Below are 24999 nucleotides of genomic sequence, written 5' to 3' on the forward strand. Positions count from 1 at the left end.
ATAACACAGAATGAGACTTAGAAGGCAGTGCTAGCAAATAAATTATGGGACGTGAGCATTTCACAAAAAAAGGGTAACGATTATGAGAAATACTATGGATAATTCAAGCAAGATTTTTAAGTAAAATTTAAATAGTAGGCTTGGCAATTAAATCAGTTTCAAAACAATACTGATAAGAATGCACAAATGAATAGCCCCATAAACTGTAGAAATGTAAATCATTTTAGCCTTTTGAAAAAGTGAAATGGCAAAACCATACTACTGTTAAAATTAAAAAGAGATACATTCTTTTACTCAACAGTTTCACTTTCAGGAATCTATCCTTAGAAATAAGAGCACCAATATATAAGAATATATGTAGAAGGCTGCTCATAACAACAATGTTTACAGTAGGGGAATGGGAGAATCTAGGACCAATTTGAATGTCCAAAAATTAAGAAATGGTTAAATAAAACATAGTACATTCATATTAGGAAATATAAAAGCAGCTGTTCAATATAATAAACTACACATAGAGCTACTAAACTGCAGAACTGTTCATGATATACTGTCATATGAATAAAGCAAACTGCAAAACAATATATATGGCATGTGCCCATTTTTGTAAAAACCATTTTATATAAACGCAATATATGTTATATATTTACATATGTGGTATGAGCATGGACAAGGTGAGAGACGATATACACTAGGCTTCAACATCAAGTAATCTCAGGGAAGTAAAGATATGAAATGAGAAGACAGAGGTGATTGTGAACTTTTCCCCTACATGTTTGTACTATTTCACTGAGGTAAACACATACAACTTTTTCAACTTTTGAGGAGGAAATTAATAATATTTTTAAAGACTGGAGGCAAAACCAGATTTGATTAAAGGATAAGGACAAAAGTTAAGTGGCAACATATTCAGAAGCACATGGGAAGTAAACACGGGAGTACAGACCACTCTTTGAAAGAGTCTAGCAATAAAGGCTATAGGACAGAATTTAAAGGGGAATACAAAATAAAGCATACCTCCTTTTACGACTAGAGCACTCGCTCACTACACAATACCAAAGAGTTGTAGATGGAAAAGGAGAGGATGAAAATATATAGAAATGACTGATTAAGCATATCTCAGAGAAAATATAAACGGATGCTCTATACATCAGAACATTTCCCAATTTCAATGACAATAAATAAAATAAAGCCAAAAAAGTATTCTTTCATAAAAACCCTAGAAGAAATCTGATAATTTAACTTACTGTATATCACTGGACAGCTCCCAAAATATCCTATAAAAAGATTTACATCTAAGGCAGCACTAGAAAGAATTAGTTTCAAAGTTGGGTGCTTCTGCAACAAATCTCTTAGCTTTGTAAGTAAAAAATCACTAAATCGATCCCTTTCATGTACTTCATCCTGCAGTAAACAAAAACAAAACCATGAAACAGTTAAAACATAAAAATAACTAAAGTCTTTAAAATTATGGAGCTGCTGGGTTTCACACTAATTCAAGTTAAATGTAGACACAGCCAATTAGTGGAAATTTTCTATTTTGGACAATTTAGAAACAATCAGACATTAACAACCTACTGTGGGTAACAAAACACTGCCCTTTTTCCCACAGAATATAAAACCACAGAAACAACAACAAATTCTGAATTAGTGGAGTCTAACTTAATGTAATTTTAACAAATACAAAATCTATTTAAATATGCTTCTGTTAGCATCAGGATCAGGTGCATCCTGTGATTTGAATGCACAGAACTAATAAGTTTCCCAAAGCTGCTTTATCACAGCTTATAAAACTTAATCTAAGTTTTCTGACACAAACTGGATAAAAGCTTAAAATTCTTTAATAAGGTGGTAATTCATCTAATTATTTCATCAGCACCTAGTTAATTTAGCAGCTTAACCATGAAGTTAAATGACTATAGAACTATGCCCCTAAGATTTGGAAGAGAAATCAGGTGACTAAGCCCAGAGAAAAAAAGAAAACTTTCACCATTCTGGAGAACTCTTAAAATACCTGTATTGTTTTCATATATAAAAAGCACTTTTTAAAAAACTATCTACTTATTTTATTTTCACTTATAAAAACTGATGGTAAGAATATCTTTATTTAACATAAAATATTTATTTCTAACAATTATGGATAATAAAAAGTAACTTGATTAGAACAGCCTGTTTAAAAAAATTGGTTCTCATTTATATGCTATTCTAAAAATTTAATTAGATATTTAAATTTAAATGTTCTTACCACAATAACATGTGTCACAGTTGACAGTGTACTATCTCCTGCCATCAGAGTACGAAGCAGTACCCCATTGGTGCAAAATGTCAGAAGTGTCTTTGGAGAAACCCTTTTTTAAAAAATCAAAATAAAGTGCACAATTACAAATCTTTTATGTAATTAAAAGGTCATATTAAATGCTAGTCTCCTTTGTACTTTAATAAGTGTTATTAATATAATAGTGTACTGGTATATATACTTCATTAGCAAAGTTATGTGAAATATGTATTTTATGCCTGATAATCTCAAAAATTTATTATTACTAACAGCCTTTTATTAGTTAATTATTTTGTTAAAGAACCTAAAAAGATTTTCTTTTAAAAGATTTTAAACATTGTTTACTTGGGAAAAAAAGTATATCATAAATGAGATTAACTTTTTGAATTGCTATATCCAAATAATTGTGAGCACAGAAATAGTACTACTTGTCAAGAAGGTACTACTGCTACTACTAATAATCAATTCAGTCACTAACATTTACTGAGTGCTTACTATAAACTTCACATCAAACCTGTGCTCTAGATGCTTTCATTAGCCCCATTTTATAGATGAGGAAACTAAGACTCAAAGAGGTGAATTTACTTGCACTTTATCATGAAACTATGAAACAGGATTTCTATCCATGGCCCAAACTCTTTTTTCAAGCTATTTATTTATTCAAAACCTCCCTAAGTTTAGACCTGACCTCAAATGTCCTGTCATAAACTTACTTGGAGCAAAATGATCATTTAACTTTTCAACTAACATATGCTCTATATTTAGTGAAATATATTTAGTCTTTTCTAAGAATGATAAAAGGCTACAGATGAATTGTCTTTACCTGCTTTCTAAACGGATCTGATACCCAATTGTTTGACCAATCCTTTCTCTTCTCTCTGCAGCAACTCTTTCAGCCACAGCAATAGCTGCTAATCGTCTTGGTTGAGTACAAAATATACGGCAGGGGATACCATTTTTAAAGCAATCATCTAAAAGGAACTGAGGAATCTGAAACAAATTTCAAAGTACAATAAGATAACGTAATTGTATATGCAGAAAATCCATGTCAATCAACTGAAAAACCATTAGAACTAAAAAAAAGTTATATAACATGCCCAAACATTAAATAACCATAAAACCAACAACTTTCATGTAACTGCTAATAATCAGCTAAAAAATGTAACTTAAAAAGATCTTGTTCACAACAGAAACTAAAATTAAAACATTTAAAAATAAAATTACAAAGAAATACTTAAGGTTTACATGAAAAATTATAAAAAGCTACTGAAAAACATAAAAGATGGGAATATACTAAAAAAAAATGACATATTCCTGGATAGGAATAATCAACATTGCAAAAATGTCAATTCTCTCCAAATTATTCGATAAAGTCAATGAAAGAGCATCAAAATTCCACTGGAATTTTTTAAATAGTGAAAAGTATAAAGAAATCAGAAATAGCCTAATACCTGGATTGCAGACACTTTTCTATAATTAAATTCAAACAGGTCAGAAAGATTTAAAACAAAGTAAAAGTCTTCCCACCCATACCACTACCAATAGTCCTCTCCATAAAACTACTGTTAAGTTTCTTATAAACTCTTTTGGAGAAAAAAAAAAATGTTTATACAACTTAAAATGCTTGTGTATACAAACAGGTTTTTATTCACACAAAGTCATTATTATACTTTATGTTTGTAATTTGCAGATCTCACTTGACAACATATCAGATCTACCTAATCTATTCCATCTTATGGATGTGCTATAATTTAATGACTATGCCTATACATTAAGTAACTTCCAATTTTTTTAGGTTTGTTATCATTGATGTTGCTTGCTATTATAAAGAATGCTGCAGTGAACATCTATCTTCACATACTTTTCCAAAGACAAATATACGGGGAGTCAAAAAGTACATAAATTTAATTTTCATAGAAAAATTATCAATCTGCCCTTCAAAACAATTTATATCTTTACCAACAGAACAGAAGTTGCTGTTTTCCCAACACCTATGCAAATGTTGGATTCTGTCAATTTTTAAATTTAAGCCAATCTAATAGCTGGAAAATATAACTATTGTTTTGATTTCATTTCTTTAACTATGAGTGAAAAGGACACCTTTTCATGAATGTCTTACCCTCCAGGATTTTTTTAAACTTGACCAGTTCATCCAGAAGCATAAATAAAAACAAACTGCTAAGAAATATTTTTAAAAAGAGAAGCTAATAAAGAGGAATAGTATGCTACGAGAGAGCCAAAAATTATCTGCACTCTGGCTGTAGAATTTAACTTTTAGAAAAGACAAATACATCATTTTCTGACATAATCTCCTTGCTTTTCAAATATACTTTGTCCATCTGTCAACAGCTTCGTATTCCCTCATTAAGAAATGTTTTAGGCTGAGCTGCGAACCACGAATGCACTGCTGTCTTCACTTCATCAGAAGTGAATCTTCATCCTCGCAGGGCTGCTTTCAGGGGACCAAACAGGTGAAAGTCCGATAAAGCAAGATCAGGACTATAGGGAGGATGCTTTAACACCTCAAAAGGAAGTTTTTGCAGTGTTGACAGTGTGGGCAGAAGTGTGCAGATGTGCACACCCTCAGACCACAAAAAATGAATCACTGCACACTGTTCTTCTTTTGTGCAAATCACAAGTGGGGCATCCATTTTTGCTCACACTGCAGTTACAAATGAACTGATAAAACACGTTCACACCTGCACAGCAATGACTGGGGAGACAGTAGCCTTGAACAGAAAGTGCTGATAAGACAGTGCAGCCAACAGAAGTTTTAATATAACTGCAGTGCAGATAATTTTTGACTCACCCTCGTACATACTGTAAAATGCAAAAAGTGAGATCTTGATGCAGGAACAGATAATTAAAAATACATAACAAAAATTCCAGAAATAGACCCAGGTACTACAGAAATTCAGTATTTGATCAAAAGTAGTATCTTAATACATGCACCCCAATGCTCACAGCAGCACTATTTACAATAGCCAAGAAAGCAATACAATAGCCATGAAAGCAACCTAAGTGTCCATTAACACATGAATGGATAGAGATGTGGTGTGTGTGTATATATGTATATGTGTATATATATATGTATATATACATATATATACACATACACACACACAATGGAATCTTGCTCAGCCATAAAAAGAGACTGAAATATTGCCATTTGCAGCAATGTGGATGGACCTAGAGAATATCATACTAAGTCAGTCAGAGAAAGACAAATATTATATGATATCACTTATATGTGCAATCTAAAGAATAATATAAATGAATCTATTTACAAAACAGAAACAAACTCAAAGACATAGAAAACAAGCCAATGGTTACTAAAGGGAAAAGGGAGGGAGAGATAAGTTAGGAGTATGGGATTAACAGATACACACTATGTAAAACAGATAAGCAAAAAGGATTTACTGTATAACACAGGGAACAATATTCGATATCTTGTAATAACCTATTATGAAAAATAATCTGAAAATAATTATATGTATATATATATATAACAGAATCACTTTGCTGTACACCTGAAACTAACACAATATTGTAAATCAACTATACTTCAATTTTTTAAGAGTAGTAACTTAAATCGAGGGGAAAGGATTATTAAATGAAAATTATATTGTAACACTAGATACTAACATAAGGAAAAAAGTCAGATTCCTACCTAATATGATACAACAAACTCCAGATGGATTTTTAAAACTATAAATACAGAAGTTTTAGAATAAAATATTTGTAGGAAAATGTTTTTTAATCTTGGGGTAGAAAATGATTTTCTGAGCATGGCAAGAAGCCCTAAAAAAAGATTGACAGATTTGACTAAATAAAAATGTAAAACTACTAAACAAGATACCATAAGCAACGCTAAAAAGCAACCCCCCAAAAATGAGAAAAATTGTTTTTAAGATATCTAACACACAACAGCCATGTATCCATAATGCATAAAGCACTATTAAAAATAAATCCAAAATGATTAAACCTGAAGAAAAATAAGATATAACTCACAGAATATAAATAGATAATAAGCAAATGAAAAGATACTCAAGAATCAGAGAAATGCAAATTGAAACATTATTTTTGCTTATCAGATTGATAAATATAAAAACAAATTATATCCATTATTCCCCAAGTTTTAGAGAAATAGGAATTTTCAATACAGTCAATACTATTTTAATACAACTCTTTTTTTGAATTAACAGACAATATCTAGTTAATCTAGCTACTAAAATTTTAAATGCAGTATTTTTGATCCAGCATTTCCCCTTCTAGGAATTTATCCTATTAAAACACTCCCACAAATTAGAAAAGAAATATCAGGATGCAATATAATAAAGTAAGTACAGAATAAGATTCCTGCTCTGCCACTTCGTAGTTATGTGAATTTGAGTAGCTTAACATCTGTAAGTTTTAGTTTTTATTCTTCATCTGTAAAAAGAGATAATTAAAAAGCCTACGCCTTAAAAAAAAAAAGCCTACATATCTTGGGTTAGTAAGAGGTTTAAATGAGATAACTGTTGTAAAACTTCAGCACACAGTAAACAGTCATTTATTCTATCACTGTTGTTACAAAAATGCTAAGGAATACTATTCAACTGTTTAAAAAATGAGGTATATTGCTAGGTACTGACACAGAAAAATATTCAATATCTATTAAGTGAAAAAAGCAAAATGCAAAACATATACATATTATCCCATGTTTGTTTTAAAAACAATCTATATCAATACTGTAAAGAAAAAAAAAAAATACTGTAAAGAGAACAAAAACAAAACAAATAATCCCCCCAAAAAACCCAGAAACATATACTTCAAGTTTCTGACAATAAACCAGGGGAAAAGCAGGGTGGCAACAGAACTAGAAATCTTTCACTTTCTATGTAATATTTTCTATAATGTTTGAATTTTACATAATAAACATGAATAATGAATATGAACATTCAAAAGGCAAATCACTTCCTAAAGCAACCAAAGGAAAGATAAAAATGGCTAATGATATTAACTTCAAATTATGTCATATTTGTATTTCATAGGACAGGAACATTAGTAATTTTATTTGAATTCCTTGAACACGATGCAATTATTTCTTAGGCTTAAACCCATTTAGATTAATAGTTTCTTTTTGAAGAGCAAAGAGCATAATATTTTAGTTCCTAATTAAATTCTCCAGCTCTTTTCATACCTAGTAAAATGATACACATAATTGTGAAAATAGGCATTCATAATTCCAATATACAAATATCATTAGGAAGAACATTTAAATAATTTAAATAAAACTATATTTGTTATATTTTATCAAAACTTTCATAATCTCTATTCAATAATTAAAATGGCTACAATTAACATCTACTAGCAAAACTTTCTAATACTAAAACAATTATAACAATCTAAGTCATGTGAACAGATTCTTTGGCATGACTCCATGGAATTTCACTTAATAATAAAAGGACTCGTGTTGAAGAAAAATCTTACACATTCTCTTCATATAAAAATTTCATCATGTTTGTAATTATTTAGTTTTATAAGCTCAAGTTTTAGGTATAAAGAGTTAGACTTCTGTGAAAATGATTAAGTCCCACAAGTAAATAACTAGTAAAGTTTACAGTCAACCTCTCCTACCACCTTGCCTTACTTATTGACTAAGTTTATTAAACCAACCAATATGCCCATAGGAAATCTTAAGCAATTGTCAAAAGCAAATTTATTTGTCCATAAAAGAAAAGAAGAAAATGTTAAATTACATTGACTATTCTATCTGCACCTCAATCAAAAGCAAAGTAATTTTACTATTTCAATATGCTAACATGTTAAAGAACATAAACAAGAAAAGGTCATATTTATCGTGCCATACTTACTTCCAATCTGTCAGCCTATGAGGGTAACATAACAATGTACTGTGATTCTAAATATCCAAGTCAAACATGTCATATTAATTCCACTTTATGTTAACTTTGTATAAACACTTCTTGTTGTTATTAATATTACTTTTAATTTAGCTGCTATGTAAAAAACACTGTGCTAGGCACTTCAACACAGACATTCTCTCTAAACCTCACCTTGAAGGGTAGTTAGTTTCATTTTATAAATGAGGACTCTGGCTTCCAGAGTTACAAGTCTAACCTAAAATTTCACATTTAATAAATGAGGAAGTTGGAATCTGAACTAAAGGTCAAAGTCCATTTTCCTTCCATGATACCAAATCACAATCTCACCTCTGTTTAAATAAAGCCCGTACGTATTAATTTTAAAATAAATATTTTAAAATATTACCTTTTTACAAATTCTCAAAATGTACTTCCAATAATAATTTATTTCTGAAATAACTATTAAGATAATCAAAAGTTCCTTTTTTGTTTTTTGTTAAAATACATGTAGTGTAAATTTGATATAAAACCTTCACGTGGGATATTAATAAAATAATTTTTTTCTTCTATAAACAATAAAGAAGAAACAAACCTGTGTGGTCTTTCCAGACCCAGTTTCTCCTACAATCAAAACTACTTTATTTTCCCTAATTATTTTAACAATTTCTTCTTGTTTCTCAAACACTGGCAGAGACTGCCTGAAAGAATCAAATTCAGATTCTCCTCTTTTCCCTGGAATCTGAGGTATGCCATTGTTGAGTCGCCCACTTGTCTTGCTCATTTCCCGGTTTTCTTTGAAAATGAATAAGAGAACAAGAAAAATTATGATCAACAATAAAAAGAGTTAAAAAAACAAAAGTAAGTAATTTCTAATGTAATTCCTTTCACATGTTTCTTCTCTACTCCGTCTACATAAAGTTAGCAAGCAATGCCTCAGCTGCTGTATTCCTACACAATATTCTTAGAGAACATGTTACACTTTTCGATATCAATTAGAAGGCAAATTTCTCAGAAGTACTTCTGGTGAACAATGTTTAAAAATGAACAAAAATCAATCATTCAAAAATAATTAAAAATAAAACCCAATTTTGATAACCTAAAATGATTTTCAGGCTTATTTCTATCAATTATAACACAGAAAATTATAATTTTATTAGAGTAGGAAACAATGTACACTGTACTTATAAAGTCTGTTACATACAATATGAAAACAAATATGAAAAAAACCCTTTATGTTTAAAGTTAGCATGTAAGATTATGTGATCAAACAGAATAATATGTGTAAATACAAGGTCCTAATGCTTAACAAATCTCCTAATTGTGCCTTTTAGCCAACATCTATATTTAAGCAGATAGGAAAAAAAAGACATGATCTGTTTTATATTCTTTACATAATTCAAAATATTTTTGTGTGCCTGTATTTTTAAAACTTCTCGTTAGCTAGCACCGTTCATTTTCTATTATACAGTCTGCAAACCAATAGAAACTATGCAAATTCTGTCACTGGAGATAATAAAAGAAATAACTTTCTCATTAGAAAAGTTATTTTTCCCAATAGTAAAATTGCAAGTTCCATTTTATAACCTAACTACATTTATTTGTCTACCTTTGAGCAAGTTACTGTACTGAAGACTCTGTCCTGTCTCTTCCCAGAAGCTAAAGTTCCAATTCAAAATCCCACTCATTAATGTGTCACAGCAGCATAGTACAGGAAAGTCCAGACCTTGGAGTCAAATCCCAGCTCTGTAGTTTACTGGCTGGTTGAATGGCCTTGAACAAATTATTTAACTTCTCTGAGCCCCAGTTTCTTCACCTGTGAAACAGGGGAAATTCTTACCTTGCAAGGGTTTCTATGAGGCTCTACATGGAGTTCAGTATATTGTCTATCACACAATAGATGCTCAATAAATGGTTAGCTATTACTGTAACACTTAAAAAAAAAAGCCCTGTCTAACTTAATGACTTGCCTTAACACTGCATTTCATTCCAAAATTGTCACAACTCTTAATCAAACTATTCCAATTGAGAAATCTTATTTCATGTTAGCTTTTAAAAATAAATTGTAAGTGGAAAAAGAACAGTCATCAAATAATAGGATAAACAAGGAAGCTCCCCAGAAAATACATACCAGCTTCAACTGCAAACACATTTCCTCTTTCTGTTTTAGGCAGAAGTTCAGTACGCTCTTTATTGGTGACAGGAAATCTTTGAATTAGGCTCCTAACAGCATGTTTTGTATTATGAGTCAAATTACAGGTCATCATTGCATGAGCTGTTTCTGATCCATCTTTCTTCTTCACAGTTAGGTATCTATTTGCTCCCTTTCTGAATATTAATAAAAATCATTTATTTACTATATATAGTCAATTTGTTCACATATGATGTATGGCTACTTAGAAAACATGTCTAAGATCAAGATCAAAACATGTAAAAGATCAAAATGCTTTGGGATAGATGCTGAAAATCCCAAAAAATTCAGTAAAGAGGAATTTAGTGCTAAAGTGGCCATGGGACCATTTTCAATTAAAATTTCAAAATGCTGCAAATCCTATTTTAAATCAGCAAAAAAGGCTTACTTACCCTTAAGTGCTAAAGTTTGTCTTAGCAGGCTTCATGGTGGATGAAACATCACCAGTTAATACATGCTGGGAAACATATAGTGGGAGAAAATCAATTTGAACAATAGAATCTAAAAATGATAATGAAAACGTTATGGTGGTCCAGTTACGACAGTGGTCCAGACTGATACATCCCACTGAGTGTTTCCCCAATATACTGGTAATGTCACACTCCCATGAAAACCTGTTAAGAAAGCCAAGTTTAGTGGCTGGACCGAAAAAACACAAATCAGCATTACTGATAAGTATTTTCATATGTATATTGGAAAAAAAAATGAAATTTTCCAAAGCTTCTGACTCTAGCCTTCAATTATAAGGTAATGATGATTTATAACTGTTCTCAAGTTACTTGATGCAGGTATATTTATTTCTTCAACTAGTCCTAATTATGTCTTTGATGACTTCTGTAGCTTCAAGAGTACTAAGTACAATGTTATACACACAGGAAGTCCTTGAATGTATTTTGAACGATTTAATAAAACATGTCTATAATCTAGTACAATGTAGTTTGGATTTGAATCCTATCTCTACCACTTACTAGCTGTGGGACCACAAGCAAATTATTCAATAGCTCTGAGCCCAAGATAATAATAATAATAAATAATACCTGCCTCGAAGGACTATTCATATGATTAAATAAGATAATACATGTAAAGGGAAGTATCTGTTACAGAGTACACACTAAATAAATGAAAGCTATTATTATAATTATAGCCAGGAAAAAAATATCATTTCTTATACCAAAAAAAGTTATCCAAAACATTTCATAAAATGTTTTACCATTTGTTAATGCCACTATCATATTACAGAAATCAGCAACAAAACCACAAATATAATGAAAATTATATGTATAATTTTCCTAATTCTACATTAAATTTTAGAATTTTCCTAATTCCTAAATCTAATTTCCTAATTAGATTTAAATTTTTTCAGCAATATCTTCACTATAGAATCACATGAGACTGAAGATTAACCTATACCATTTTAGCTTAGTATTTGAAGTGAGGCTTTCAATTTACCAAGATTTTTAATTTCTGGAAACTCCTCAAGGAATTAAAACCTTTCTATGCCGTTACCTACTCCTGAACGAGTGCTTAGTGATGCTTAAATAATGGCATAAAGATGAACTTATTAAAATTTAACCTGATCTAGAAATTTTAGTCATATCTATGATAAATCACAATTATTGGATTCTACAGATATTCTCCATAGTAAGTTCTTTTCCCATGGACATTTCTGAAACTTCAGTATAGTCACGATAGACTCAATCATTAATTCCCCTTCTGTCACACCTACTTCATAAAATTTTAACTATAGAAGGCCGGAAGTGTGCTGAAATGAGTACTAGAGCAAGAATTAGGAAGCTTGTGCTCAACTAGGAACAGTTTTTCAACTAACTAGCTACATGATCAAAAGTAAATAATTTTATTTCTCTGAAACAGTATGCCCGTTAATTTTAAAATCTCTAATATTTCTATCAGCTCCAAGATGCTTTAATTTTCTCAAAAATCACCTCAGGAAAGTTTTGCTATATTTCACCTTTAATTTTCTTTTATTTATTCATTCGATCATTCATCATATACTGAGTACCTACTGTATGCCAAGCACTATGTTAGAAGCCAGGATTACAAAGTTGAGGAAAATATACTATCAATAAGCTCACAACTAAAATACTGGGTCAGATTGAAACTTTCCTAACATAGATTGCCTAATAATAATATAGCATTAATGTATAACAATAACTCATACTAAACAAGTGTGAATACTTAGCCATTACCATTTAAAATTTACTAAATTCAGTTTGAATATAGATGGTGGGACAGAAAGATAAAATCAACTTGGTAACTTTTATGTTTCAGTAAAAAATTCTACTTGTGGCTATTAGTGCTCATTCCTACCCCAACCAGCATCAGAGCGACACCGATATATAAAGAAAAATTAGTGAAATTTTGGCAAAATATTCACCTCATTATTGTGCAGATGAAAACATTCAATACAGTAGAGTTGTCCTACTATGTAAACTAACATACTGAAATCTCCTCATTATGCTTTCACTCCAAGGTAACCAACACTATATAATTTGATGAAAATCTAGTAGTCCCCTTTACAAAGCAAAATTTACTAGCAACTAGCTGCACGACGTGGAAAAGATGCTAGATAAATGAACTTCACAAGAATTTTTTAATATAATAATATGCAAGCTCCATATGTCATATTTAAGTACAAGAGTAAACGGACTTGAAAGTACGGATAAGAACATCATAACTTCTAACTTTCAAAAGGAAAAGTAATCATACATGTCATAAAGAAGTTTTGACATTTCAACAGCTTCTTCTTTTCAAAGAAAAATGATGATATAGCTAACCAAATTTGATGCAATTTCATTTACACAGCATGTTACTGAATAATTTACCTCAAATACAACCATACACCTTGCTATTCCCCACTTTACAAACCTGAGAACAGTTTAAAAATCTGCTAAAGAGCCAGTCTGAAATCACTACTTAAAAAGCTCACAACCACCAAGCAGCAAATGCCTCTAAAAAGATAATACACATTTGTTTGATGTCTAGTAAATACTTAATTTCATTTCCCTTTAATTTATACTTCCACTAGGCAGACAGATGCAAAGACCTAACTCCAAACTATTTTGTCAATATTGGAACACAAAATTACAAATTTCTTAAAGTTTGCATCATACAAATTTGTGCTTTATGATTACCTAGAAAATAAACCAAACCAATTAACTTTGTCACTAAACACAATTAATTTCATGTCATGCTCACTATGTTTGTGGTAAATTTTTTCTTTTTGTGACCTAATGGACAATAAGCGACTTAGGAGATGAGCCTTACCTAATATTTCTGTTTTAACGCCTCACAGTTCCTAAAACACTGCTATGAACTCACTACAAACAACAAAAATTAATTAGCTAAACATTAACTATGTTTGATTGCTGGCTCTGCCGCTTGCTAGCCATGTGATCTTTGGAAAACTAATCTAAGCTCAAATCCCCTCCTCTGTTATATGGGCACCAGATATTAAAAAGATAGAACCTACCACACAAGACTGTTGAGGATCAAACGATAACCTACTTAAAGCACCTAGCACAATGCCTGTTGCACAAGAGCACTTAATAAATGTTAGGTGCTGTTACTATTATTACTGCCCACTGTAAGGTTTTATTTTAATGAATGTCCAAAACTTCACTAACAGGACTCATCACTTTTAACCCATTTTTCCTATTTTAGCAAGGGGAAGAAAGGGGGAGTGCAGCATGCAGTCTTCCACTGCGGGAGGTAAGGGAGGCAACAACTCAGATCTGAAAGGGGAATCTTGTTGTAGGGTAGAGCCCCCTGGTCAGGGTGAGTAGAATTCTTGGATATCTATTAAGCAGCACCTTCAGCAACCACAGGATAAAAAACCTGTATTTGGAAAACCTACTTTCATACACTATATATTTTTTCTTTCCACAAGTTTTTAAACAAAGTTCATTCTGTAAGTTTCATTTTGTCTAACTTGGACTAAGAAGGATAGGAAAGAATTTGTTTTATTCATGAACAAATTAAAGACTCAGAAAGTGTGCTCTTAAAACCAAAACACAGTGACATTGGTTGAGGAAAAACAAAACAAATAATGAGTGAAATTCTGGGTATGGGAAAACTTGACTGGAATTTCTAAGAAAACAGTAGGATATAGTAAAGAACACAAAACAGGGGTGCTACTCAAACAAGAGTATTTTTACCAAAAGAAGAGCAATTATAAAGAAAATAAACAATTCAAAGTATTTTCAACTCTCTAAGAGGAGATAAAAAGCAAAATCCAATACACATAGCTTCATTTTGAAAGAAAGATCCAAAAAAAAAAGAAAGTGATCCAAAAAAAATCCTGTAAATTATCATACAGTAAGTCTGGAACCTGGTTTTAAAAACCTTGTAAGAAGCTCAAAATAAATTACAGGATCACAGAATCTTAACTAACACAGAGATTAACTCCTTCATTTTTTACATTTAAGAAAACCGGCCTTTAAAATTAAGGGACATGACCAAAGCTAAAGAATAAAGCAGTGAGAGACTGGGAGTAGAATCCAGTTTTCTTGCCCTTTCCTCCACACTTCTCAAATATGTATTATGGAACCATACTACCAGGCACAAAAGGGAAAAAAAAAAAAAAGAAAGACTAACTTCCTAAATTAACAAAGTTAATTCTAGGAGGTTAAAAATAAAAGATCTTTACTCAAAAGTGAACAGAAAAACCCATACAAGTCAGGTACAAATTCTCATATAAATGAAAAGAAAGGATTTAAGAAATATATTCAAAGTGATTTAGTTCTTTATATATGTAAAATAAAGGAAAGGCATTTTAAAATGACAAGGACCACTAGAAAAACATTATACTAGTTTGCTCACAGATAAAAAGGGGTTGGGAAAGAGCTAGGACATTTACTAAGAAGAGGATTTATGGAGCATTAGACATAGACAGTAGAAATGAGATAATAGGTGGGGTTGCCTTGCTTCCCTTAGCATCTCTTTCCTGTTTCCTCTTTCTGTCTCTTCAATGTTTCCTCATCCCCTTTTTTTGTCCTGATAACTTGCTCACCCCTTCCCCCAATTTTTTTTTTTCCCTTTCTGGACCATCCCTTAAAGGATTATGCCACTGAACAAAAGTAGAGGTAGTCTAGTCTAATGGACTGCTTTTCTAAGAGTAATTTCTACAGGTCATTTCTAAGTTCACTGTTCATAATTAAAAACCCATGTAACCACAGAAACGATGTAGCTACAGAACTGTGTGTTTATAACAGATATTTTCTAATGCAGGCCCACAGTCCCTTATCTACTATACTACCCTTAAACTCAAACAGCTTGGAAAGTGGCAGATTTGTTTAAGTTTGCAGCAACTTCACTTGGTAGCAAAGCCTGGTTAAATTAACATGAAGCTATTTATGATCTTTATCTTAGTGTGAATAGTCATACATTTTCCAGCAGAAATATAACATATTGCTAACATACCCTACTGCCTTTCTGAAATCTGAAAAATCTGCACCTCAAAACATATTTGGCCCAGATGTTCTGGATAAAGGATTGTGGCCCTGCACCCTATTTTTATTTTCAAGTGCAATATTTTACCTATCCAGAGGCCTATAATATGGGTGGAACCTTCTCAGGATTCCAACACTGGCCTTAGTGATATTCAAAGTGCGCACGCACCTATAAATCCCCCATCTCAGTCAGTAATGTATCATCACTATGGTGGACATTCATATGCAAGATATTCCAACCTCAGCTACTTTCACCTTAGGACCTTCTATTTATTTATTAATATATTTACTTATTAAGATCTTGCTTTCCTTCTTCATAACCTAAAAACTGGAAGCTGAAATTTTATCTTTCTTCCCCCCATCTCAGTGGTTCTCAACCAGGAGCAATTTTGCTCCCAGGAAAGATTTTGGAAATGTCTAAAGGCATTTTTGGTTGTCAAAAACTGGGGGTTGGAAGTGTTACTGGCATCTAGTGGGTAAAGACTAGGTATGCTACTAAACATACTACAATGCACAAAATAGCCCTTCACAATAAGAATTATCCAGTCCAAAATGTCAATAGCGCCAATACTGAGAACTCTGTATCAATCCCACCATTCTTATTCCCAAAATGAAACATCTCCACAGGATTTTAGAGTTCTTCTATATGGATGGCTCAGATGACTTTTCCCCTGTATGGATAAGTGATATTCAAAAAATATATATGTTTCCTCCTGTTTGATTTTATTTAATCATTTCAAATCATCAGATTCATGACTCGTTACAAAAAAATGTGTTTCTAAAGCATACCATTATAGTACAGTAGTATTAAAAGAGATAAGTTGTGTAAGTAATTGCACTTATTATTTTTAGTCCATCCATTCTTCAAAAAAAAAGAGTTTGGGTCTTTATAAAAAAATACATATATATATATATATATACCTTTCTCAATGCAATCAACTTCAACTTTTAAACCATTTTGCTTATATCTTAAAATTTAACTTCTTCTCCCACCCTCCCCCACCCAAGGAAAACTTTAAAAAAAGGAGGACAGGAAGAAAAGCAAAGAGCTAAGTTTGGTACAGACATGAATCAGATCATCTGTATAAATATAATTAAGGACGTGAATCTAAAACAGTAATTATTTAGTCAAAAGCATTTGTCTTTTTCGGTAAATAATTTTTTTAATTAAGAAAAGTTATCAGCTTACCCTTTACTTTTAGAAACCAAACCAAGAGACTGACTCAATCGATGAATAAAGGCTCTTTCCGTACTGGTCAAAGAAGAAGGAAATTCCATTTCTACATGGAAAAAAACACAAAGCATCATTTGCGAATCGGCAATTTTCTTTCAAGGTATTTCAACATACATATACATTTTTATAAAATATGAAAAATCATATAATATAATAAAATTTATCATATTTTATGTGAAAAGTAGATACAAGCATACCTAGGAGATATTGCGAGTTTGGTTCCAGACTCTTGCAATAAAGCAAGTCATACAAATTTTTTTGGTTTCCAGGGCCTAGGTTATGTTTACACTACACTGCAGTCTATTAAGTGTACAATAGCACCATGTCTTTAAAAACAACGTACGTCCATTAATTTAAAAATACGTTATTGATAAAAAATGCTAACCATCACCTGACAACATGGAGCTGCCACAAACCTCCAATCTGTAAAAACACAGTATCTGCAAAGCACAATAAAGTGAAATGCAATAATGAGATATGTCTGTACTAATTAACCACTGAATATTTACTAGAATTTTGATATTAATAACAAAACTAAATGTGCTAAAGGACTCTGATGTTCACTGAAGATTAATCCTCTTGTGCTGAAATCTTGAGTCCTATAGTGACTGACGAACATATTTTGCTATCTTAACGTACTTCTTACTTGCTTAACAAAATGTTTATTTCCTTCAGTGAAGTATGTTCAAGAATTATGAATGCTCAGCATCAGATTCTGTCTTCTTTGCCTTCAAAACTGCACAGAATTCGTACTTCACTATCTCCGACTGGATATGATGTATATTTCTGGGGCTTCACCCCTGTTTAATACAAGTTGAGAATCACTCTGTCTTGGTCTTTTTTTTGGCGGGGGGGCCTCTAAGCTTTCAAAGCGGTCCTCTATTTAGACCAGCAAATCGGAATGAGCACAACATATTGCACTGATCGCAGGTCGGCTGCTGGTTCTGCACTGTATGACCCAAGACAAGTAGCTTTCTAACCTTAAGAGGTATGGAAGACGTTTCCCCTAACAGAACGAGTAGGGCTACCACAACCTCCTTAAAAAAAAAAAAAAAAAAAAAAAGGTAGGGGCTTAACAATACCTAAAAGTTGTGGCAAAGCTACCGAAAGGGCTCTCCCTAGGGAAAGAAATGCCTCCTGCATCCAAACAACCTGATTTTTTCACCTTCGGAGGCCAGGCAAGTGCCCCGTAACCCGGCCGATCCGCAGAAGCCGCGGTTTTCTTCACATGCCGGGGCAAGGCTCACAACTCGGACCCCAGCCCCACGCCCGCCTCGCCAGGCCGCGTGGGCGTCCCCCATCTTCCCTCCCTCCCGTGAGGCAGCCCCTTCCCACGGAGGGGCCGGGCTTCTGGGAGGTGGGGCAGCCGACAGGGTCCCTCGCAGGAACCTCACCTCTCTGGTCCCCATATCGGAAGCGCTCCAGAGCGATATTGACCGCTATCTTCACCTCCTCGTCTATACGAATGTCCTTCAGCCCCTTGGCCCTGCCGCCGCCCCCAGGGCCACACGGCGCAGGGCCGCCGCCGCCCCCGCCAGGAGCCGGCGGCCGCGGGGAGACACTGCTTGGCCTGGACATGGCCCTGAGGAGATGTTCTCCCCGCTGTAGAGCGGCCAGGCCTGCTGCCTGACGGCCAACGACAGGGAGAGTGGGCCTCGGGGGCCCTTGCCGGGGCCGAACGGTCCCACAGGCTGCCGGCGCTGGGCCGAGCTCACCAGAAAGCTCCCGGTCTACCCACCAGCCGACGAGGCGCCGGCGCCACTAAAGCCCCAGCCGCGAGGAGAGCGCGAGCGTGATGACGTCACGGGGGCCGGCGCCGGTGACCTCAGCGCGCAGGCTGCCCCTGGCCTCCCGGGCAATGCACCCCAATCTCCCGCTCCCTGTGGAGCTGCTTCTCCCGGTCGTTTTCCGTCCCCGCGCACCCCCACACCGAGGGGCTCTCGTTCAACCGCTTATTAAGTCGCTCACTATTTGATTAAATCCTTTATTAATTCATTCAGTAAGCATATGTGGGCTCCTACTATGTGCGCTAGATATACACTGGGGAACCAGACAGAAAGGGTTCCTGCCCTCAAGGAATTTACATTCTAATGGCGGTAGAGTTGCCAGATTTAGCAAATAAAACTATAGAATGCCCAGTTTATTGGAATTTCAGATAAGGAACACAATTTTAGTATAGGTATTTCCTATGCAGTATTTGGGAGCACGTAAAGAATTATTCGGTACCTGAAATGCAAATTCAACTGAGTGGCCTTATTTTTTCTGGCAACCCTACATGGAAATGACAGACAGTAAACAAGAAAATGATTAAATGGTAGTTGTAAGTGCTAAGTGAAATGATGCAATAGGAAGATGGAACCCTTGAGTTTGGGATGTCGAGGAAGACTATGAGAATGTCCATTTGCTTGTATACAATTCCACTAACATAAACCTAAACCCAGCCTCCCTAAGTGCTTCCACTCTGGTCTTCCTATTATCCATTCTCCAGAAAGCAACCAAAGTGGCCTTTTTAAAAATACAATTGGCTCTCAGTATCTTTAGGTTCCTTATTCACTGCTTCAATCAACTACTAAACCAAAAATATTTTTTTTAATTCTGGAAAGATCGAAAAAGCGGAACTTGAATTTACTGTGCACTGCAACTATTTACATAGTATTTACATTGCATTAGCTATTATAAGTAATTTAGAGATGATTTTAAGTATATAAGAGGATGTGTATAGGTTATATGCAAATACTACTGCCATTTTATATAAGGGACTTGAGCATCCTTGGATTTTGGTATCCTCAAGGGGTCCTGGAACCAATACCTGCAGATAGACAACTGTACAATCCAAGTAAGATAACACCTCTGCACAAAGCACTCCAATTGCTCCCCACTGCAACTATAAAACACCCTCAATTCCTTACCATGACATTCAAGCCTCTGCCTGATCTGACCTCTGTCTACCTCCCACCATTCTCATCCTCACAGTGCTCAAATGCACTAATTTTTTTCTGTCCCTTGAACACACCAAGCTTATTACCATCAGGGGAACTTTTCACTTGCACAGTTTTCTTCTGCACATGACCATCTTCCTTCCAGTACTTCATATGGATGCCTCTTTCTCATCATTTTAGCCAGGATTCCATCCCTTACCTAGATAGGCTCTCCCACATCAACCCATTATCATTTACCACTGTTTGAAATTATTTTGTTTATTTATATATTTATTATTTACTCTTCCCTCTATAACATAATGCCTGCCATTTAAGTACCCAGGGGCACTGTCTTTATTTTTCCAATCCTCACAAAACCATATGAAGTGGTTATATTACCTCATGATACAAATGAGGAAACAGGCTGGATGAGGTTAAAAACTGGTTTAAGGCCATGCTAGTGATAATTGATGAGGTAATGGAAAAAAAGCCCAGGACAAATCATAAATAGAAGATAATATCTGGATGCACCAAATATATTGTGATAAAACTGAAAACATTTTATGCGGGGTCAGATACATATTGCTTTCAATTTCACTCCATGACCTCTTTGTTCCACCCTTTATTGGCTCCATCATTAGCTTTGTGACTTGACTACTTATTTTGCCTTCTGAGCTTCAGGTTTCCCAATTGTAAAATGGGTATATTTAACACTCATTTTATAGGACTGCTGTGAATTTGACATAATATGTAAGTATCAGGCATTGATCTAATGTGTGCTTCTTCTTTCCTTTCTTTTGGAATAAATGCCAAAATATTTGTATTCCTAGTACCTAGTAAGCATATGGAATATATTCATTGAAATAAAAGAATTTTTACTTAAGTAAATTATAAGGTCAATCAGATTCTTCATTATCTAATTCTTTGCATACTCCTAGAATTTCTGGTGCTTAGGGTGAACACTGCAATTCTACTTTTTACATGTGCTTCAGAAAAAAAAATTAAAAGTAGGGAAGATATAGAATATTTACAAATAATTTCAAGTTGAACTTAGCGTCAGATAGACCTAAAGTTTTAATCTTTGTTTTTACCATTTTATAGTTGTGGCCTTGTGCAAGGGCTTAATCTCCCTATGCTTTAGTTCACCCATCCTTAAAACGTATGTGATAAAAACATCTGTATCACAGCTTTGTTATGGGAATTAAGCTAGGTTGTATTACCTTTATGCAGATAAAATAGTACAATTTGTGGCTCATCCTTAGCATTCAGAACTAACTAGATGCTTTTGACTTCAAGTAACAGGAAACCCAAGATTAAAGAAAGGCCCCAAATAAGGACATTTATCATTTTACATAGCAAGAGGTCTTGGGATAGGGTAGTTCCAAGAATGATTAGTTCCGCATTGTACACCAATGCCCTCAGTCATGCAGAATCTGTTCAGCTTACTACTCTGCCTCCTTAGGGTGTTTCACACTCCCCTCTTGGTTGCAGATCCAAGTAAGCACATCATCACACAGCACCAGATAAAGGCAAGATAAGTGTGCCCTTTCTGATCTTTCTTTTTAAGATAAACTTTCCTAGAAGTCCCAGAAATAGACATCCTTATGTCTCCTAGACAGAACATGGCTAACCCAATAACCAGCAAAGAAAAATGGGATTACCATGAAAGGTCTGGTCTTTTTTGAACCAGGTGGTCACCTAGAAGAGAATGGACAAAACTGAGGTTCACATAGCAAGTAAAAAGGGATGGAGAGTGACCGCTGGGTAGGCAACCAAAGACATTATGGTAGTCAGCAGTGATGTTCATCAAATATTTCTGGTTTTATTCCTTTCCATGGCTGTCCCAGAACTGTACTTCCTGGCCCTATTGCAGTTGGGTGGGAACAAATGATTAGTTCTGGCCAATGAGGACTGAGTTGAAGTGTTATGTTTCACTTTCATGTTGACCTCACTTTTCACTGCAGTTAGCTACAAACAACTAACAAAACATGACTAAGAAAGAAAAGTGAATTATCTTGTTCCAAATTATTTAAAAACCCCAAAACTACAAAAGAACATTGCTGAGAAAAATTAAAGACTTAAGCAAATGAAAACATATACTGTGTTCAGGGATCAGAAGACTCAGTAGAGTTAAGATATCAATTCTCCTCTTATTAGTATATGAATTCAACATAATCCCAATCAAAATTCCAGCACAATTTTTTTCTGAAAAAGTAACAAACTGATGCTTCATATGGAAATGCACTAAAATAGCCAAAACATCTTTGAAGTAGAAAAAAAGTTTGAGGGCTAACACAACCTGATTTAAAGGCTTATTATAAAGCTACTTTCAACAAAACAGTGTGGTACTGACATAAAAGTGAACAAATAGATCATTGGTACAGAATAGAGGGGCCAAAAACAGATCCACATATATTTGGACAACTGACTTTTGACAAAGGTAAAAAGATAATTCATTGGAGGAAAGCTGGCCTTTTCAACAAATGGTACTAGAACTGAATGGGCAAATGCAAATAAAATTTTAAAAATAATCTCAAACCTCCCCTCACTCCATACACAAAAATTAACTCAAAATGCATTATAGGTGTTACCTAAACATAAGAACTAAAACTATAGAACTTCTCAAAGAAAACATAAGAGAAAATCTTTGTGACCTTGGGTTAGACAAAGATTTCTTTAGAAATAATACCAAAAACACAAACCATTAAAGGAAAGAATTAATAAATTGGATTTCATCAAAGTTAAGAACTTTTGCTCTTTAAAAGACATTGTTAAAAGAATGAAAAAATATAAAACATAGACTGGGAGGGGGGAATATCTGCAAATCATACATCTGATAAAAAACATGTCCAGAATATATAAATAATTCTCAAATACCATTATAAGAAAACAAACAACCCAATTTTTAACTGGGCAAAGTTTGAACAGACACTTCACCAAAGAATATATCTGAGAAAAAAAAAAAAAAAAAAAGAATATATCTGAGTGGCAAATAAGCACATTAAAAATGCTAAATATCATTCATCATTAGAAAAATGCAACTTAAATTCACAAAGCGATGCCACTACATACCTATCAGAATGTCTAAAATTAACTGATTTTACAAAGCATTAGAGAGCAAGTTGAGCAAGTTGGAATTCTCATATACTAGTGACAGGAAAGAAACCACTTTGGAAAAAGTATGGCAGCTTCTTTAAAGAGTAAAACACACAGTTACCGTAAAATCCAGCCATTCCATTCCTAGTTATTTACCCAAGAAACTGGAAGAATATTTCTGTACAAAGACAACACAAATGTTCATAGAAGCGTTGTTCCTAGTAGCCCAAACACTGAAAAGAATCCAAATATCCATCAGCAGGTGAATGGATAAACAAATTTTGAGAAACAACCTAGGTGTCAATGCATGAACGGATTAACAAAATATGACATATGTGTATATGTATGTATATATGTGTGTGTATGTGTATATATATATATACATACATACACACACAATGAAATATTATTCTTACTTTTTAAAAACTAAGGAAATTCTATCATTTGCAACAACATGGATGAAACTGGAGGACATGATGCTAAGTGAAATAAGCCAGACAGAGAAAGGCAAACACTGAATATGGAATTATAAGCACTTATATGTGGATTTTTTTTAAGAAAGAAAAAAAGGTCAAACTCATCAAAACAGAGAATAGAAAGGTGGTTAGGGAGGTAGAAGAAATGGGGAGATTTGGGGGAAGAAGAAGTAATGTACTAGCATGCTAGTGAGTCGCTAAAAAGAATCCTGAGGGACTGCCTTAGTGGTCCAGTGGTTAGGACTCCATGCTTCCACTGCAGGGGCCACAGATTCGATCCCTGGTTGGAGAACTAAGATCCTGCATGCTGTGCAGTGTGGCCAATAAGTTTTTTTTTATTTAATTAATTAAAATAAAGTAGTCTAAGCCCTGTCCTCCTAGAGAAGAACAAAGCAGAAACCCCAGATGGTCTGGGGGATCCTAGAAGAGGCTGACCTGTGCAGCTTTCCCAGGTAGAGCTCCAGGGAGGCAGCCCAGGAAAGAGTGGTGGTGTGGGGTGTCCAGGCAGATGGGGCTCAGTGTGGTGCAGAGCAGCAGAAGATTCCTGGTGCCCAAAAGGGGCCCAGAATTGGTAGAGATATATGCCAGACCTGAAGGTGTTGTGCAGCTGGGAACAAGTAATGAAAGACTCAGAACTGACCTATATTGCTTGACAACCAAAGACCAGAAACCCTTCCCATATTTCCTGATGCCTTGATACCCCTTAGGTCCTCCAGAGTTTAGAAGCAAGCCTAGGGGTGGACTGGGGGCCACTGAATTCACCGAGATTAAGTTAACTACAGAGACATTAAGCCCTGCATATTGGAATCTATGGAGTGAAATTTGTTCCCACTACCTGAGTTAATTGTGAAATTTCCTCCAGCTCTATCATTTATTACATGTAGAATTACATGTAGAATTACACAGACATCAAAAATGTATATATTGCTAATACTCTGTATATCTATCTACCTTCCTATCTACAGTCATCAGCTTAAAAGGTATGTTAATAGGTTGGCCACAAGGTGGTACTAGAAAACATCTTTTGCTTTAGGCCCTCCTTGACCATCATTGGTTTTAATATACAACAGTGAACAACTGTAATAGCAGCCATCAGAGTAGAGGTTGAGATGGCAGCTGCTGGGTTCATGTGAGGCAATGCTCATATTTAAAAACCATAAAGTAGACTCTTTCTGAAAGATGCTATCAACTACTTACATTCTTCCTCTTTTTCTTACCCACTATTGTGTCATCATAGACTATCCCAATTGTTATCTGAAACATCAAACACCATATATTAAGCAATCAGAGAAAAATTTAAGTAGACATGGTGTTTTAGGTCTCAGAGTGTAAATTTTAAAGGAATTTTTTAATAGCATGTGCCTCAGATATATCTGGGACACCTTTAAACCTCTCCCAAATACTAAAGCTCAGCACCAAAATGTGAACACGATAGGCCAGTAAGTGCAAAAGCACTGTGTAACTAACACAGCACCTGCTATCT

General features: G+C 34.1%; 1 protein-coding gene across 4 annotated transcripts in view; it reads right to left on the reverse strand.

Moving 5' to 3' along the window:
• Positions 1-18790, reverse strand: part of YTHDC2 (YTH N6-methyladenosine RNA binding protein C2) — an 80525-nt gene extending 61735 nt beyond the window's left edge. For 3 of the 4 annotated variants that reach the window (XM_057737243.1, XM_057737234.1, XM_057737230.1), the window contains exons 1-7: positions 18421-18790; positions 16982-17072; positions 10265-10461; positions 8729-8928; positions 3096-3262; positions 2243-2345; positions 1245-1401 (exon numbers count right to left, since the gene is read on the reverse strand). In XM_057737243.1, coding sequence (XP_057593226.1) covers positions 1245-1401; positions 2243-2345; positions 3096-3262; positions 8729-8928; positions 10265-10461; positions 16982-17072; positions 18421-18604 — 1099 coding nt within the window. In that variant the 5' untranslated portion in view covers positions 18605-18790. The remainder of the gene's footprint in view (positions 1-1244; positions 1402-2242; positions 2346-3095; positions 3263-8728; positions 8929-10264; positions 10462-16981; positions 17073-18420) is intronic. The other variant, XM_057737252.1, reaches the window with a different exon arrangement.
• Between the last annotated feature and the right edge of the window lie 6209 nt (positions 18791-24999).

The sequence above is a fragment of the Hippopotamus amphibius genome, chromosome 1 (assembly GCF_030028045.1).
Source record: "Hippopotamus amphibius kiboko isolate mHipAmp2 chromosome 1, mHipAmp2.hap2, whole genome shotgun sequence".
NCBI classification, from domain to species: domain Eukaryota; kingdom Metazoa; phylum Chordata; class Mammalia; order Artiodactyla; family Hippopotamidae; genus Hippopotamus; species Hippopotamus amphibius.